The 18,972-nt window shown below is 44.6% G+C and overlaps 1 protein-coding gene across 6 annotated transcripts in view; it reads left to right on the top strand.

The window, feature by feature from the left end:
- Positions 1-18,972, top strand: part of PTPN13 (protein tyrosine phosphatase non-receptor type 13) — a 161,048-nt gene that overhangs the window by 139,461 nt on the left and 2,615 nt on the right. For 3 of the 6 annotated variants that reach the window (XM_081206882.1, XM_081206883.1, XM_081206880.1), the window contains 14 exons: positions 943-1,114; positions 1,210-1,420; positions 2,863-2,933; positions 3,834-3,895; positions 4,895-5,006; positions 5,912-6,046; positions 7,733-7,815; positions 8,349-8,404; positions 9,605-9,708; positions 11,759-11,907; positions 12,505-12,595; positions 15,112-15,449; positions 15,892-16,107; positions 18,615-18,677. In XM_081206882.1, coding sequence (XP_081063008.1) covers positions 943-1,114; positions 1,210-1,420; positions 2,863-2,933; positions 3,834-3,895; positions 4,895-5,006; positions 5,912-6,046; positions 7,733-7,815; positions 8,349-8,404; positions 9,605-9,708; positions 11,759-11,907; positions 12,505-12,595; positions 15,112-15,449; positions 15,892-16,107; positions 18,615-18,677 — 1,863 coding nt within the window. The remainder of the gene's footprint in view (positions 1-942; positions 1,115-1,209; positions 1,421-2,862; positions 2,934-3,833; positions 3,896-4,894; positions 5,007-5,911; positions 6,047-7,732; positions 7,816-8,348; positions 8,405-9,604; positions 9,709-11,758; positions 11,908-12,504; positions 12,596-15,111; positions 15,450-15,891; positions 16,108-18,614; positions 18,678-18,972) is intronic. The other 3 variants (XM_081206881.1, XM_081206879.1, XM_081206878.1) reach the window with 2 other exon arrangements.

Below are 18,972 nucleotides of genomic sequence, written 5' to 3'. Positions count from 1 at the left end.
CTTTCTAAGGGCGCATTGCTGGTTCCTTTCAGAAGTATTATTCCAACAAGCATTTAGACTTTCTCAAGGTGATTTGCCTCTATGCATTTTTTATATTATTCTTCTGAGTTCTTGCTTTGATGTTGGTTTTTATTATGTATTATTTGGTGCTGTTACATACTATTTAGTGCTGTGCATCTTTTCTCCAATTTTGCTTCTTGCAAGTTCCTTTGAATGTGTTTCATGAGGAAAAAATGGGACATAAATTAACTGATTTTCACCGAGAAGATGCTAGTATCCTAATTCAAACTGTTTGTAGTTCCCTCTGCCAATCTTCAGTTTTTGTATCTTGTGCTGTGTGTGTGTGTGTGTGTGTGTGTGTGTGTGTGTGTGTGTGATTACCTCACCTGAAGGGGTCCTTGTGCAAATCCCATGTGTTTTTGTAAACAGCTTTGAATCTACAATCAAGTGGTATATAAAATTTCTGAAATAAGTAAATAAATAAAATGTCTGCCCCCTCTTCCCCCCCTTCCTCAATCACCATGACAGGCATCTGAAGAAGTGCGCATGCACACGAAAGCTTATACCAAGAACAAATCTAGTTGGTCCCTAAGGAGCTACTGGACAATTTTTTTATATATTTCAACCATGACAGGCATTAATAATAATAATAATAATAATAATAATAATAATAATAATAATAATAATAATAATAATAATAATAATAATAATTTATTATTTATACCCCGCCCATCTGGCTGGGTTTCCCCAGCCACTCTGGGCGGCTTCCAACTGAATATTAAAAACAATACAGCATCAAACATTAAAAACTTCCCTAAACAGTTGTCTTTTAAAAGTAAAATAATAGTGTCAGACAATCATTTCACTGTCTGGAAATGCTGCCTAGGTTGTTTAAATCATTGCCGCATCTCAGATCTCTCTCTTTGATATTCATCTTCACAGGTTAATGATACTGATGTCACTAACATGAGCCACACAGATGCTGTCAGTTTCCTCCGAGCTGCTCCAAAGACAGTCAGGCTGGTGCTTGGGCGTGTTTTGGAGTCGCCCAAGTTTCCCATGCTGCCACACCTGCTGCCTGACATTAACTTGACATGCCATAAAGAAGAACTGGGTAATCCAAACTTTCATGGCATCTGCCCATCTATACTCTTCTGTTTACAAAAGCAAAATATGTATGGTGCTATTTCTTCTCCTTTTCCCCTCCAGGCATCTCCCTTGCAGGTGGTCACGACAGCCTTTATCAAGTGTTATACATTAGTGATATCGCTCCAAAATCTGCCGCAGCCATAGAAGGGACTCTTCGTGCCTTGGATGTCATCCATTACATTAATGGGATCAGCACCCAGGGCATGACTTTGAAAGAGGCAAAGAGGACGCTGGAGATGTCACTTCCAACAGTGGTGTTGAAAGGAACAAGGTACTTCTTAGGAATGGCTAAATGCTGTACTATTTATTTTCTTTATTCCTGCCTTTTTTCCATGATGCAGCTCAAGGTGGCCTACATGCAGTCTTCCTTCCAGGCACCTGACAAGAGCCCGGTCGGCTTAATTTCAGTAATGTACTGTAGATTCCGGCGTATTAGGCAACTGGGCGTATAAGACTGCCAATTTGGGGGGTCGACTTATACGCCCAGTCTTATACGCCGCAGCAGCAGTGGGCGGCGGGCTCCATGCCAGGAGGAACATGCCAGGCTAAGCTGCCCAGCGATGCTAAGCCGGCTTCGCTGGGCAGCTTCCTCCCGGTGCAGTGCGGAGTCCGCCGCCCACTGCTGCTGCCTAGCGGACCCATACCCGGCGTATAAGACGACCCCCAACTTTTTGGAGGATTTTCTGGGGTTAAAAAGTCATCTTATACGCAGGAATCTACGGTACAAATATATTGGGGTCAGATTAAGACAGGCTGAGGCCTTATACTGTGTCAGGTTTCAGAGGCCCCATAACACAATGCCCCCTTTTTTGTAGTGCTAAGAGAAAAGGGTAACGAAAATAAGAATAACCAAGTTTCATATTTGCATATGTACCAGAACATAGGCAAGGATGCAACTAGAAGCGAACCATCAAATTAAAGCATGTATATTGAAAGTTTTGGTCAATCCAGCACAGAGATCACATGAGATCTCTTTCCAGTTAATAATGTGGTGAAGAATTGCACGTCTTGACTAATAGTAGTAGTAGTAGTAGTAGTAGTAATAATAATAATAATAATAATAACAACAACAACAACAACAACAACAACAACAACAACAACAACAATAATAATAATAATAATAATAATTTATTATTTATACCCCGCCCATCTGGCTGGGCCTCCCCAGCCACTCTGGGCAGCTTCCAAAAAAATATTAAAATACTGTAATACATCAAACATTAAAAGCTTCCCTAAATAGGGCTGCCTTCAGATGTCTTCTAAAACTCTGGTAGCTGTTGTTCTCTTTGACATCTGGTGGGAGGGCGTTCCACAGGGAGGGCGCCACTACCAAGAAGGCCCTCTGCCTGGTTCCCTGTAACTTGGCTTCTCGCAGTGAGGGAACTGCCAGAAGGCCCTCGGTGCTGGACCTCAGTGTCCAGGTAGAACGATGGGGGTGGAGACGCTTCTTCAGATATACTGGACTGAGGCCATTTAGGGCTTTAAAGGTCAGCACCAACACTTTGAATTGTGCTCGGAAACGTACTGGGAGCCAATGTAGGTCTTTCAAGACCGGTGTTATGTGGTCTCTGCGGCTGCTCCCAGTCACCAGTCTAGCTGCTGCATTCTGGATTAGTTGTAGTTTCCGGGTCACCTTCAAAGACTACAGACAGATATCAGGTATATTTTGAAATGTTTGTACAAACTGTGCTTAAGAGTTTCTTATTTTCGCAGGGATGGCCATCCAGTGTTTCCAAGGTCCAAAGGCCCCAATAGCTCAAGTCCAAGGTCAATAAAGCATAATGGTAAGGGCATAAATGTATACCAGTTTTACAAGTTGATTTCATATTGTGCTGTGCATAGTTTCTCAAAAGTGGCAACAAGAGAATGGGCCTTTTCTGTGGTGGCTCCCTTGATTGTGGAATGCTCTGCTCAGAGAGGCTCACCTGGCGCCATCATTACATGTCTTTAGGCACCAGGCAAAAACATTCCTCTTTACCCAAGCCTATGGCTATTAAATAGTCTATGACTTGTGAAAATGTGGGGGAGAAGAGTGTTATTATGATGACTATTTTATTATTAGGCTGTCCATCAGTTTGCTTTCTATTTTTATTATGTTTTTATCATTGATGCTCTGTAATGCGTTTTTAATGATGTACACCGACCACTGGGATCTTCTGATAAAGGGTGGTATTTAAATTGAAATAATAATAATAATAATAATAATAATAATAATAATAATAATAATAATAATAATATAGCAGCAGCAGCAATATCCTCAAAAGTACATTTAAGAAAGATAAATACAGTGGTACCTCGCAAGACGAATTTGAGTTGCTTTGCAAGACGATTTTCCCTATGGGCTTGCTTCGCAAGACGGAAACGTCTTGCAAGTTTGTTTCCTTTTTCTTAAAACCGTTAATACAGTTGCGACTTGACTTCAAGGAGCAACTCATAGCACACGGTGTGGTAGCCTTTTTTGAGGTTTTTGAAGACTTTGGTGATTTTTGAAACTTTTCCGACACCGTGCTTCGCAAGACGAAAAAAATCGCAAGACAACAAAACTCGCGGAACGAATTAATTTCGTCTTGCGAGGCACCACTGTAACTTTTAATCGCAAGATGGCTAAATTTCAAGTTATAATTTGAAACCTATTAGTTTGTTGGAAAATAACAAATCATGCAATTTCTACACTCTTCTCGTAGGTCATTTACTTGGAGACCCCTATGGCAAAGCAGAAATAGGACCTGAGGCATATGCACCAAAAGTAAGTAACTAAGAACAGTTACTCTCTCCCCTTGTTGCTGCAGCAGGAGGAATTGTGCCGCACAATGAAATGTTTGTGTTTTAAAGGGGAACAGCTGTGCGCAGGGCAAATTTACATCAGTGGTGATCTTGGCTGTTCACATGGTCTTCAGCTTGTCAACAGCTGGAGCTGGATCCAGCAGATTTCCTTCCTTTTGAAGAAAGGGGATTCTTCTGGCAGATGAAATCTGTTTCTGACAGAGGAAATTATTTCTGCCAATGGGAGAAAACCTTCCCATCCAGCGTTTTTAACTGTTCATTTGTTAATAAATATTAAATACCCAGTATTTAAGCAGAAGTAAACATGAATCAGATAATGCCATTTACTGGAATTTAAAAAAATATTAGATTAGTCAAGTTTTGAAGTGTCTGGAAAAGTTTATTTAAAATTTGCATGTTTGATGATATCAGACTAGCCTCCTTCCTCTATCTTTCTGTAAGCAGAGTCAATCCATTGTTTAGTGTTACCTAAAAGTGCAGCTTCCCTCATTTCCTTGAACTGTCCCTGCTTTTGAATTCAGAGAGAAACCATAGTCGACTCTTAGACCTGAACTAGGCAGGTTTTGTCTGCAAACCAGAACTGGAAACCACTATCAAACCATGGTTCCCAATTCTGGTTTGTGGATATAGACTATGGTTTGTACGAATCACAGTTTGCCTAGTTCAGATGTTAATAGCAAACCATTTTAAATTGGTCAGTCAGCAAGTCAGGGTGGGAAATGGCACATGTGATTGGAGAAAGGTTGCTTCATGTAATGCCAAACCATGGTTTGGCGCTGTCTGAACCATGTCATACCTAGTTAGACGATGACAGGGGTTGAATTTTGGGCCTTCTGTGAGCTACGCTTGTGCTCCAGCAGCGAGCTGCATACTTCCCTGAATCGTGGGGCCAAAACACCTAAACCCATATTGCCAGCAGTGCTTAAAGAGAAAACTGATTTATGATTCTTGGTTTTGTTAGGTTAATGGTGAAATGAACAACTGCCACTATCCAAAAAGGCCAGGGAATGTCACCGTATCTAAAGACGTTAGTAGTCAGGCCTCTGATTTTTCCAGCTACAGTAACAACTCAGGTAAGGATGACAGAGTGGGACGATTTTGTATCTCTTACAAAAGCTTTTAGGAGTGCACTGAAACAGTAAAATGAATGAGGGTGCTGTGCCTAAGTATTCTAGGTTGTATTGTCCGGCTTCAGTATAATGTTTTTGAACAGTAATGTTGTTAGAACTGTACATTTATTTGGATGCTATTCAAGTCTTACTTAGCATTGACCCGTTGAACTTAATCAGTATGGCTAAGTTAGGTCCATGATTTTCAATGGGTTTACCACCCAAAGTGCTGTGGTGTTTTGCTGTGAACAGGCCTCTTCCTCAAGGAGCTTTCGATATACCGTATTTTTTGCTCTATAAGACTCTCTTTTTCCCTCCTAAAAAGTAAGGGGAAATGTGTGTGCGTCTTATGGAGTGAATGCGGGCTGCGCAGCTATCCCAGAAGCCAGAACAAGCAAGAGGGATCGCTGTTTTCACTGCGCAGCGATCCCTCTTGCTGTTCTGGCTTCTGAGATTCAGAATACTTTTTTTCTTGTTTTCATCCTCCAAAAACTAGGTGCGTCTTGTCGTCTGGTGCGTCTTATAGAGCGAAAAATACGGTAGATTTCCAGATTACACCAGAGGAAGGGTGTGAGAAACATGGAGAAACAGAGACAAGGGTAAATTAGATGAACGCAAGCAATGGTAGCTGAGTAAACTTGCGTAGACCACACAGTCCTATAATGATTTCCTTCTTTTCCAAGGAAGGGGAAGGGAGATTTAGTCTGCTTGCTTCTTTTTCAAGGATTACCTAGCACTAAGAAACAAAGAAGAGATTATCTAAAAATTGTATTGCCTTTCAGCAAGGGGAGCGGGGCTTTGCAATTCCACATGTTCCTCATTTTCTTCTCCCTGGCAGCAACAGCTATGTGACATTGTTTTATTTAAAGCAGAGGTGCAAGACGATGATTCTTACGATGTGGACGATCACAACGAAGTCATTCAGTACCTTTTAGATGTTGTAGATGAAGAAGCCCAGAACCTGCTAAACCGTAGTAACGCCGCATCTGGGAACCACCTGCCAGGTACAGTCAAGTGAGCCATCAGTGAAAAAAATCCCACTAATAAGAGACCGTTCCAGAGTTGATGTACTTCACAAGACTGAATTTTATTAGGCCTGCAACTCATTTCTTACTAGGTCGTCGCTATCTGTGATGCAAATGCCTTGTTAGTGCTAATTCAGTCTGCATGCTCATTAACTTCCAGGGAAGCTTTCTCAGCCAGAAGTTGCTGATAAGCATTGCTTAACCGTTGGCAAAATCATTGATCTTTAGCAGTTGCAGAGTTCTGTCTGATGTAGTTTCAGGCTCAAAGCTGGAGGCTTCCATTTCAGGGTATCTTGGAAAATAAACACCGGTGTGTTTTGTATTTGAAATATTTGTGTGAGTCTTGCTAAACCGCAACATTTTTTTTCCTTGAGAGAAGGGGCTTTTTGGTGGTGGTGCCTCAGTTGTGATGATGAGTCATGGACTGGCCAGATGCAGAGGACTGGTGGGAGGCACTAGCTGGGGAACCCCCAAGGAAACCCCCAGGGGAAGAAGGCTCGGAGCCAGGGGATTGGTGGTGGGACAATGATGAGGGAGAAGAGGGAGCAGGCTGGGAGGAAGAGGTTGTGGCGATCACACAGGGTCCCTGGACGTTTCACCATCTATTGATCCCTGTGCCACCACTTTATTTCTCACTGCCACCACCCAGGCCCTACCTGGTACAATACTGAGTCCAGTCAGGGTTAAATTGGAACATAAACTTTTGTTTATTTATTGCAGTTTAACAAGCGTGTGGTTTCATAAACGGTATCGGTCAATTACAATCATAGGGTGCCTATCCAGACCTATAACTTCCGCTACCTGCTCTCACTCACTAAACCATCTCTCAGTTAGTTACTTGTCTTCCTAGCGCCTAACTGTTCCTGACTCAGCTTATTTCGCTACACTAACTCCAACTACCCACAGACTCTCCCAATTCACTCCCACTCCAACCAACCACCCAACTCCCAACGAACTCCTCCCTTTGCCCCTCCCAGAGCTGGTTTTATAGTCCCTCTGACTCCACCCCCGGGTTCTGATTGGGTAACCTGTTTAACTATTTCACCTCCAGCACTCTCATATGTTAACGTCACATAGGTGTCTGAGTGCTCGTGTGTGTGTGTGTGCGTGCGTGTGTGTGTGTGTGTGCGTGCACGCGCTCAGGCCAACATCTGGTGACAGCAAACAAGCAGAAAAACTAATGAAGCATAATGAAAGTATAAAAGGCTCAGAAATAGGAAAGTCAGAAATAGATCCCTTCACCAAAGTTGGTAGCTTATTTCCCTTCAAACGATTTGCTGAAAAAATAAGTGGTTCCTTTAGTGTCTGTGTTTCAGCTGCTGATAGTTGTTCCCTACCCTTAATTATTGTGCTTGGCAATACTATTCGGATAGCTAAGCATTTAAGGAGCAGCAGCTGGACCTTTTCCAAGTTAGCCCCATGGATGTAGTAAGGAATTCTTCTTTTTTCTGGCTGGTCTCCTGTGTCTTTTATTAGTTGTGTGGCAGGCAGATGTTCAATGGGGGAAATCTCCAGCAGCCCCCTCCCCTTCCCCACAGCCCTAGCCTTCATGAGGTTTTGTTAAATAGTGGCACACGCTTGCATTTAGTGAGTGATTAAAGCCTATCAGTCCTGATCATTTGTGTGGGTTTTTTCTTATTTTTTGACGCCATGTTTCTCTCCCAGTAGAGGCAAATGGGAAACTTGCAGAAGAGAAATCAGAAGACACAGACTGTGATGGGTCATCGTTGCCTGACGATTTCTCAGAGGTAAAATAACTATGGTAGCAGGATTTTTTTATTAAAAAATTGCACTGGTTTTATATGTGGAATTGTTGTATATATGCAGCTATTTTTAATAGTTTTCACTTTTTTACTTTTGCTTTGTCGGTAATTGTTTTATTTGTTTTCATAATTGTATATTTTACCTCCCCCCCGGGACCTTACGGTAAAGGGCAGCTTTAAAAAGAAAATATAAATGATTAAAATTGTGCAACCTAATCTGCTGATGTGTGATTGAAAGCCATCCAAAATATTGACTATCTGGCAATTCACATAGTGTTTTTAAGTATTATAGAAACTATCAGTGTCTTTGGCGGATGTTGTGGTTGTCAGCACAAAATGGTGGCTGTAGGCAGCAAAAAGAAAGAGGTGACACTATTCTATATTCTCCCATCGAAAAGAAAAGAACGGAATAGAATAAGGCACAGAATTTTTTACATAAAAGTTTTCTACCTTGCTAGTTCCCCGCTATGTAATTATAATTTGTTTTACAAATGGTCTTGTTCTGTTTTTCTCCTTAGCCACCCCAAATAAATGGCTGTGAAGAGTATTGTAATAACAAAAGGATTTCTGAAAGGTGAGGTTTTTTTAAAAAAAATGGAGATATACACAAGGCCAGTCCTCCTTAATTTGGCTCATATTTACTGGTTTTGACAGCTCAAAAAATTGAAATAAAAATACCGTGTGATAATATAGTCTTAGGCACACTTAGCGATATACTTGAAATTGGTGTTTCTTGCTGTTGCATGGAGCCCAACAGCTTGGGCTCCATCTGCATTGTGCATTTAAAGCAGCATCATACCACTTTATAAACACGCATGGCATCCCCCAAAGGCTCATGGGAACTGTAGTTAGTTAAGGTTTCTGAAAGGTGTTAGGTAAAGGTAAAGGGACCCCTGACCCTTAGGTCCATTTGTGGCCAACTCTGGGGTTGCGGTGCTCATCTTGCTTTATTGGCCGAGGGAGCCGGCATACAGCTTCCAGGTCATGTGGCCAGCATGACTAAGCCGCTTCTGGCGAACCAGAGCAGTGCACGGAAACGCCGTTTACCTTACCGCCGGAGCAGTACCTATTTATCTACTTGCACTTTGACATGCTTTCGAACTGCTAGGTTGGCAGGAGCTGGAACCGAGCAACGGGAGCTCACCCCGTCGTGGGAATTCAAACCGCCAACCTTCTGATCGGCAAGTCCTAGGCTCTGTGGTTTAACCCACAGTGCCACCCGCATCCCTTTTTCTGAAAGGTGTTAGGAGAACCCTATTCCCCTCAGAGAGCTACAGTTCTCAATGGTTTAATGATCAGTTCCTCTCCCCAGGAAACTCTGGAAATTTTAGCACTGTGTGGGGGTAGACACACAACTCTCAGAAGAAGCCTTAACATGCTGCAGTTCCCAGAATTCTTTGTGGGAAGCCACCCAGTGTATCGTGCGGGTGGGGCCGAATATAATGGGCACATGTTTCCATGTTCCATTCCATATTTCATGTGGCATGCCGTGAAGGTCAGGCTTCCTTTGCCGTCTGCAGATTATGCTTCGTTTTCTGTGCCCTCGTAGAATGTCGAATAAGATGGCCATAAAAACGCAAATGGAAACTACCTTCCTCACATGAATCATACTAAGAATTGGCATATATAATCTAATTAAGTTGGTATTTCCTACTTTCATTTGAACTTCCATTGCTTGGAACGTTTTGTTTCTCAAGATAATTTTTTGTCCTTTGTGGTGGGGGAATGCGGACACAGTTTTGGGTCTTTTTAAGGAAACATTTGTATTTTTAAGATTACCCCAGCGGCCTCTGGTGGGTCAGGGGGACGACGATGAGATTACCTGGGGAAGTGATGAGTTACCGATTGAATCAATAAACCAGCAACAGTCTGTTAAAGGTAAGTAATCAAAGAGAGAGGGGCCAATTCGCAATACTTTTGGTCTTCTTCAGATTACCTGTTTATTCAGTATTAATTCTGATTTGCTTCCACGTAGTTTATACAGCGGTTAGATTTTGTCCCATCTTTATTAAACAATTGTTCTGACTCTTATACGGGGCGGTTATAGAACAGCGATGTCCTTGCTTGGGTACTTAAGTCTTTCTGTCATTCAGTCATCCCACACTTAGCCTGTCACTTCCCTAACCACAAAGACCTGGATTTCTTTAAAAAGGGGGTTGTTGTTATTATGATGATTAATTAAATTTGTATACCACAATTCCTCTGAAGATCACAGGGTGATTCGCAACATAAAAATACAAAATGAGAACATAAAGTACATAATAAAGCAACAACAAACCAATAACTTGCCCCCCTTCCCACAAACACATTTAAAAGGCCATGGAATGTTCAATCAGCAGAAGGCCTAGTTATAGAAAAACATTTTCGCTTGGCAACAGGCAGGCTTCCTTAGGGAGAGCATTCCACAAATAGGGAGCCACCACAGAAAAGGCAGGGGACGCGGGTGGTGCTGTGGTCTAAACCACAGAGCCTAGGACTTGCCGATCAGAAGGTTGGCGGTTCGAATCCCTGCGACGGGGTGAGCTCCCGTTGCTCGGTCCCTGCTCCTGCCAACCTAGCAGTTCGAAAGCACACAGTGCAAGTAGATAAATAGGTACCGCTCCGGCGGGAAGGTAAACGGCATTTCCGTGTGCAGCTCTGGTTCGCCAGAAGCGGCTTAGTCATGCTGGCCACATGACCTGGAAGCTGTACGCTGGCTCCCTCAGCCACTAAAGCGAGATGAGTGCCACAACCCCAGCGTCCTCCGCGACTGAACCTAACGGTCAGGGGTCCCTTTACTTTTACCTTACAGAAAAGGTCCGTTCTCGTGTTGGCACCCTCCAGACCTCTTGTGGAGGAGGAACACAAAGAAAGGCCTCACATGATGACCACTGGGTCTGGGATGGTTCATATGGGGAGAGGCTGTCCTGAGCTGTTTAAGGCTTTATAGGTCAAAACTAGCACTTTGAATTGGGCCCAGAAACTGATTGGCAGCCAGTGCAGTAGGCCAGGATTGTGTTACATACTCAAGACATCTTACTCCGGAGAGCAACTCTGGCTGCTGAATCTCTGCACCTGCTGAAGTTTCCAAACTGTCTTTCAAGGCAGCCCCGCATATAATATGTTGCAGTAATCTAACCGCTAATCTCCCAGGCCTTTGACTAATTAAACAATCTATAGCCTTTTAAACTGGGAGGGGTTATTGTTTTTGTTTGTTATCATGGTATGTATTTTTTGTGTTTTTTATATTGCGAACCGCGCTGTGACCTTCGGATGAAGGGGCAGTATAGAAATTTAATTAATTAATTAATTAATTAATTAATTAATTAATTAGATAAATAAAATAAAATAAAATACATAGCTACCCCCAAAGAATCCTGGAAACTGGACCTCAGCTCCCACAGCACTCTTCGCAAACACGGTTCTTGGGAACCTTTGGGGTAAAACATGTGATTTTAAAACACGATGTGCTTGTCTCTTCAAGAACTGCCCCGCAACCGCTCGGCACCAATGTTTGAGCTGTAAGACTACGGCTTACAAACCAATCTACCTTGTCTGCAAAACGCAGCGAATTTGCCTGGCATAAAGGGTCTGCACTGTACTCATTGTGCAAGGAACGCTAACAATGCAGATGGTTATTTATTAGTTTCTGTTAAATTTGAGCCGACGTTCACAAAAATCTGAGAAAAGCGCTGTTGGTAGCAACCTTTGAAGCACCAAGCATGGAGGGATAATGAGAAACGGGGGGTTGTTTACCACCCAAGTTATTTACGGGGAGCCTTTACAAAAGCAATAATCATGATATGTTTTCATCAGCCGCTGACAACTTGAAAGTGGCACGTGCTGCCAGGCAGGCAACTGCTGCTATATTTCATGGGGTGGAAGCATAAGACCGGATTTAGGTGGATTTTTATAGGCGCTCATAAATCCCATCTCCTTCCCATGCCAGATTGCCCTTTAGTCACTGACGAAGAGCTTGCCGCACTTCCGATCGTCCAAGTCCTTCCTTCGGGCAGATATACGGGGTCCAAATTGAAGTCAACTATCCGGATGCTGCGAGGCCTATTGGAACAAGGCGTCCCTTCAAAGGAGATTGAGGTGAGTGTACACTCTTTTGCGCTGTGGGCACAATCCTAAGAGTTGGAAGGGACCCCAAAGGGTTCTCAAGTCCATCCCGCTGCAAGGCAAGAATCTCAACTAAAGCATCCATGACAGATGGCCACCCAACCTCTGCTTAGAAACCTCCTGTTCAGGAGAACCCACAACCTCCCTGGGGAGACTTTCCCACTGTCAAACAGCTCTTAGCGTCAGAAAGTTCTTCCTGAGGTTTAGGAGGAATCACCTTTCTTGTAACTTGAAGCCATTGGTTCAGGCTTTCTCCATCTTCCATGTGACAGCCCCTGAGGGACGGCTGTCATGTCTCTTCTCGGAATATGAGAGGAGATAACATGGGAATGCAAACAGGTCTGCTTCACTCACCTCTGATTTTTAGTGGACATTTCCCCTCCGAAAACTCAGGTGGTTTTTTTTTTTTATTCCCCTACATTCTTACATGTTTTCTTACACGTACACCATAAAAACTAATCTGCTTACACATACTTTAACCCTGGTTCAGTCTGGTAGTTTTTTTAAAAAATAAAAATTCATGTACATGTATTGTTAAATGATGTTAGTCAACTACACGTCTCATTACAGAATCTTCAAGACCTAAAGCCTTTGGATCAGTGTTTGGTGGGCCAAACAAAGGAAAACAGGAAGAAGAATAGATATAAGAACATACTGCCTTGTGAGTCCTGATTTCCAAAAGGCCATTTGCGGTTTAATTTGTCTCTTTATCCTTTCCTGAAGGGTTTCCGAAGGACCCTCAGCTTGGTAACTGTGCGTGAATTCTCTGTGCTAGGAGATAATCTGTATTGATTGTGTCAATAGAGGTGCGATGGATGTTCCCCAAGGTGGGATTTGGTGAACTGAGGATTAAAGTGAAAGTGAGTGAGTAGGGTGGCTCCTTTGCTGCATGTGGGCCTCGGATCAGTGGCAGGCAAGCCAAAATGGTTACCCAACCAGCTAAAACACGGTACACCAGCCCTGCATAAGTAGTAGCCCACCTGACGCTTGATAAATATCTTGTTTCACTTCCTGCTTGGGGTTTGGCACCCTTTCTCTCCCCCCGCTTGTTCTCACCATAGAGGATGGTGGCTTAGTGGGTCTCAATCTGCTTGGTCACTTTCAAGAGCTGTGGTTTGATATCAGCTAGGATGTTGGGGGAATATTTTGAATTAAGAAAGCTTCTCTAAGGCTGGAAAAGTGCCAAATTGGAAAGCTGTGTTTAAGCACCAAGACAACAATTCTGTGGGACGTACCAAGGCAGCTACGTGAACGAGAAATATTGCTGCCCTCATTATATCCAGTTTGCCCCTGGGGTGCAAGCCCTGCGTACCTAGTATTAGGTGTTTGGGTGGTAACGGCGTTCTGTTTGACACCGTAAGTGCCGAGTAAACTCTCTTGAGACTGAATCCCATGCAGCCTATTTCCTGAGAGCAGTTAATATGTGCCACTATATTCAGATATATTTAAAAGATCTCACTTGAGCCAATGCCCCCTTTAAGAAAAGGACTCCCAAAGAAAACATAAGGCTAGGTCACTGTGACACATGCACGGGCAGTACAGCAAATAATTTAGTATCCTGTCCTGGTTATCACGCTGCATCCACTAACCTTTACCCAGTGTCCGTTCTGCTTGGGCAGAGTTTACACACTATCCCACTGTTCTGTTGCTCACCCTCTATATTAATTTCCCAAGAGATACTTAGTGGGAGAGGCAAGTTCCAGAAATGCAGAGCTCCATCACATTTCCCAATAGAAAACAGTACGGTGTTATAGATTGCAGTATATTGAGACGTTTATTTTCTGGGATGTGATTCCTGCTTGTATGAAGTGGTGTTGGGATCATTGGCCTCTTATGCACGAAATGTATGAAAATCCTCATCAAAATAACGAGCTTCAAATTCAAGAGATCCAAGATCTGAAGCCACCTCCTAGGAAGGTTCTTAAGGTACTTCCTGAAGGACTATAGCCTCAAGTTACTAATAAGGAACTGCAGAGGTGTACTTGAAAAATGTTGGTTTTTCTGCATGTGGTGTATTTGGCTGGGGCCAAGCCAACAGGGGCTGGTACTCTCTATCAAGCCCCATTTGAGAGCTTCCAAGGGCTGTCGAGTTAGCTATTGTTGGAGACAAAGAGTGCAGGATTCAGTAGAGCTGACCTTTGGCTTGAGCTTGCAAGCCATTTCTTACATCGTTCTTCACCATTTCCCCAATGCACTTTATTCTGACTCGCATCTAGGAGGCAGCTTCTGAACTGACAGAGAAGAGGAGAAAGCAGGTGTGTGAATCTGACTTGAGTGTGCAGTTTTCATGCATGTAAATGTCCCAAGGGGGGAGAACATTGCCCTCACCCCAACAGTGAGCTAGTAAGTGACCTATCTCCATATTTGGAGTTTGAGACCTCACTGCTGAGAAGATGCACATGCCTTTTGGACTACACTAGGAAGGAACTTGCACACCTGCTTTCCTACATTTTTAAGCATTGCATCCACAGCTGTGCCAAGGCATTTTGAAGAAGCTATGAAATAATGTGATTGCATGTTGTGTTTGAGATTATGCTGTGAACCTTTGCCATTGCTCACTAGTCTCTGTACTGTGACTAAGCCTATGTATATGTAACTGAAATAATTATTCTTCCCATGTTTACACCTCCCTCCCCTGTTGTTCCCCCCTGCCCCCGTGTCAAATTAAAGATTGTAGACTCTTGTGGACAGAGTCCTATTCTGTTGAACTTCCTAAAACTTCATGCAAATAGATGTCATAAAGGTAAAGGGACCCCTGACCATTAGGTCCAGTCGTGACCGACTCTGGGGTTGCGGCGCTCATCTCGCTTTATTGGCCGAGGGAGCCAGTGTACAGCTTCCGGGTCATGTGGCCAGTGTGACTAAGCCGCTTCTGGCAAACCAGAGCAGCGCAAGGAAATGCCATTGACCTTCCCGCCTGAGCAGTACCTGTTTATCTACTTGCACTTTTGACGTACTTTTGAACTGCTAGGTTGGCAGGAGCAGGGACCGAGCAACGGGAGCTCACCCCGTTGTGGGGATTCGAACTGTCGACCTTCTGATCGGCAAGTCCTAGACTCTGTGGTTTAACCCACAGCGCCACCCGCATCCCCTAATAGATGTCATAGCAGCAGCAGTAAGAGCAGCAATGATAAAACACCTTTTAAATTCCTGGTTCCTCTGTTTTTGGAATTGCAGACGACACCACAAGGGTACCCCTGGGGGCCGAAGGTGGCTACATCAATGCCAGTTTTATCCGGATGCTGGTGGGGAGTAAGGAATATGTTTATATTGCTTGCCAAGGACCCCTCCCCACCACAGTGGCGGACTTCTGGCAAATGGCTTGGGAGCAGAACTGCACTCTCGTCGCCATGATGACCCAGGAAGTAGAAGGAGAAAAGGTCAAATGTCAAAGGTACTGGCCCGACGTCCTCGGAAAAACCACGATGATCAGCGATAAGCTCCGTCTTGCTCTGGTGAGGCTGCAGCAGCTTAAAGGCTTCGTCATTCGAGTTATGGAGCTAGAGGATATTCAGGTAAGGGAACAGGGTGTCACACTTTGCAGAATGGCTTTGTGGGAGAGGGGAACTGAGAAGTCAGGGAGTGCGCGAGGTGCAAATTGGCTGTTTCGGTTTTTTCCTAGTATTATCTATTGAACATGTTAGTTGCGTGTCACCCGAAGGTATCCACTGCAAAGAAAACATACATAATACCACGAGGGAAGGGGAATTTAATACATTAATATTCATGTAACATAATGTCCATGGAAAAACAAACAAAAACCCCAACTGTATAAATAGTAGTGAACAACATTAACAATACTCAAATAGAGGAGGGAGAAAACTCTACACGAGATAGCTGCCTGTTGGGTTTTCAAAAAGTGGCAGTTTTTTGCATTTGCTTAGAGACTTGTTACTCTTCACAGAAGCCTCAATTCTTTCTCTTTCTGGGTTTTTTTTGCTTTAATTTAAAATCTAGACTGGCGAACTCCGGCGTATTTTCCACCTCAACTTTACTGCCTGGCCAGATCATGACACACCTTCTCAGCCAGATGATTTGCTCACCTTCATATCCTACATGAGGCACATCCACAAATCAGGGCCGATTATCACTCATTGCAGCGCAGGCATTGGACGATCAGGGACGCTTATTTGCATAGACGTGGTGTTGGGACTGATCAGCCAGGATCTTGAGGTGAGTAACTATCCATTCTCTTTCCTACAGTTATCTGGCTAGCTTGCTTATTTTGCATCCACCGTTCTTCTAATGCAATGGGTACGAAAGATACAACATCCCCATGGAAAGTATAGTTTCAGTTTCAATATATACTCAGAGAATTCACAGGTTAACTACCCTAGGTGGCATTTTCTTCTGAGCTTTTAATGTTCCATTTACATTCGCTGTGGGTTAAACCACAGAGCCTAGGACTTGCCGATCAGAAGGTCGGCGGTTCGAATCCCCGCGATAGGGGGAACTTCTATTGCTCGGTCCCTGCTCCTGCCATCCTAGCAGTTCAAAAGCACATCAAAGTGCAAGAAGATAAATATTTACCGCTCCGGTGGGAAGGTAAACGGCGTTTCTTTGCGCTGCTCTGGTTCGCTAGAAGCAGCTGAGTCATGCTGGCCACATGACCTGGAAGCTGTATGCCGTACACCGGCTCCCTCGGCCAATAAAGCGAGATGAGCACCGCAACCCCAAAGTCAGCCACGACTGGACCTAATGGTCAGGGATCCCTTTACACTTTACCTTTAGCTTACTGTTCAGGTCTCTCTGCACTTCAGAAATGTGTGGAAAATAACCACGTGCATTTGTATAATATGGTGCCTCACACCCCTGGACAAGACTAGCTGCATATCCTTAGCAGAATATGTATCTGACTTGAGCAAGTATTCTCTGGGGTCAGAATTAGATGTACATCAGTGCACCCAGGCCTACTGGCATCTGTCAGGGATGCGGGTGGCACCGTGGTCTAAACCTCTGAGCCTCATGGGTTTGCCAAGCAGAAGGTCAGCAGTTCAAATCCCTGCAACAGGGTGAGCTCCCTTTGCTGTGTCCCAGCTCCTGCCAACCTAGCAGTTTGAAAGCACGCCAGTGCAAGTAGATAAACAGGTACCGCTGCAATGGGAAGCTAAACAGCATTTCCGCGCGCTCTGGTTTTTGTCACAGTGTTCCGTTGCACCAGAAGCGGTTTAGTCATGCTGGCCCCATGACCCAGAATGCTATCTGCGGACAAATGCCGGTTCCCTTGGCCTGAAAGGGAGATGAGCGCCACAACCCCATAGTCGCCTTTGACCGGACTTAACTGTCCAGGGATCCTTTGCCTTTCCCTTTTACCTTTACTGACTTCTGCCAAACATCTGCAAAGAGCAGGGCGAGGGGGCAGCTTACAGTGGAGAAGCAGCAAATGGGAAGAGGGATGCTTAATCATTCCCCCACCTGCAGATGTTCACCTGCAATCACCTGCCCCACCCCAGGGTTACTGGCACATTTCTGCATTATTGCATTGGAAGGCGGCTATTTAGAGTGCCCTATTCTGGGCCTGAGATGCGGGTGGCGCTGTGGGTAAAACCTCAGCGCCTAGGACTTGCCGATCATCAGGTCGGCGGTTCGAATCCCCGCGGCAGGGTGCGCTCCCATTGCTCGGTCCCAGCGCCTGCCAACCTAGCAGTTCGAAAGCACATCAAAGTGCAAGTAGATAAATAGGGACCGCTTAATAGCGGGAAGGTAAACGGCGTTTCCGTGTGCTGCGCTGGCTCGCCAGATGCGGCTTTGTCACGCTGGCCACGTGACCCGGAGGTGTCTCCGGACAGCGCTGGCCCCCGGCCTCTTAAGTGAGATGGGCGCACAACCCTAGAGTCAGACACGACTGGCCCGTACAGGCAGGGGTACCTTTACCTTTTATTCTGGGCCCAAGGAGCAGCACATTGGGGCACATAAAAACAGGCCAGTTGCCACAGCACCACGGAGAGTTCCAAGTGAGCAGCTTGCTCCATGAAGGACTGAGGCCTTTGTGTTCAGCCCACCTCTCCTGTGTTTGAGAACTGCAGACTCTTAAAGAGCCAGCCTTTTGGTTTGAAGGCAGACACTTCCTGTTTGCTCCATAGCCCTCCTGCCTAGTGTATTCCTTGGACCACTCTGCTGGCAAGGCATTGTGGGATGCTCTTAGTTCTTCAGGAGATGGTGAGGGTCACGGCTCTGGTTCTATAGACTGATTATTTGGAGCTCTAACTCAGCAGCTTCCTGCCAATCCAAGCAGCCCTTGATCACCACTGACTTCCTCAGAGTCAGAAACCTAATGGAACTTCTCATTAGGGTCCCTGTAGCCATTGATTCAGTGCCTTGGTCACTGTTTAGAGTCTGGGGTCATGGCAAAGAAGGGGTTTCTGTGGAGGTTAAGCATCCACCTGCCACTGCCCTGCTGGAAATCTCCTCCTCAGAGCCAAGACTGCTGCTGAACATGTACAGACTGCCTTGGAGACAGAGTTTGTTAAGGGTACTGGGAACAGTAACTCTGTGAGAGATAAGCACCCGTTCCTAAGATCCTTTGGGGAACGCCATGTACTGTAAATGAGGTTTATTTGTATGTCATGTGTGCAGTCCTCGTTTTAGCCCTTGCACTGGTGCACTCTTCTAGAACACTTCATCAGGTTCCTTTCCAGACCAGTGGTGCCTAACAGCTTCTCCTCTTTTTCCTTTGCCAGTTTGACATCTCTGACGTGGTGCGCACAATGCGCTTGCAGAGGCACGGCATGGTGCAAACGGAGGTACGTGTGTCCTAACTCAGTTTCGCGTCTGGTTTCTTCGGGAGCTTTTCTCCCGCGTATCCCTCTGAACGGCAGATCAAAGAACGGGAAGGCGAGGAAATTTCAAAACAAGGAACTTTGATACACTGCATATTTCTGCAGGCAGGTTTGTCACCTACGAGTGCATTTGCACTTTTGCAGATGCTGTGTGTAATCTGAGCCATTTAATCCGTAAGACCAGAATGTGGAGGGAATTAAGGATCACGATGCATTCATAAGGCCCAAGTTCTAGTCAGCATTGCTGCTTGAAGGATTT

This window comes from Podarcis bocagei (assembly GCF_964188305.1).
Source record: "Podarcis bocagei genome assembly, chromosome: 9".
Taxonomy (NCBI): Eukaryota; Metazoa; Chordata; class Lepidosauria; order Squamata; family Lacertidae; genus Podarcis; species Podarcis bocagei.
Note: the sequence above shows the minus strand (reverse complement) of the source record. Positions and strands in the feature narration are given on the sequence as shown.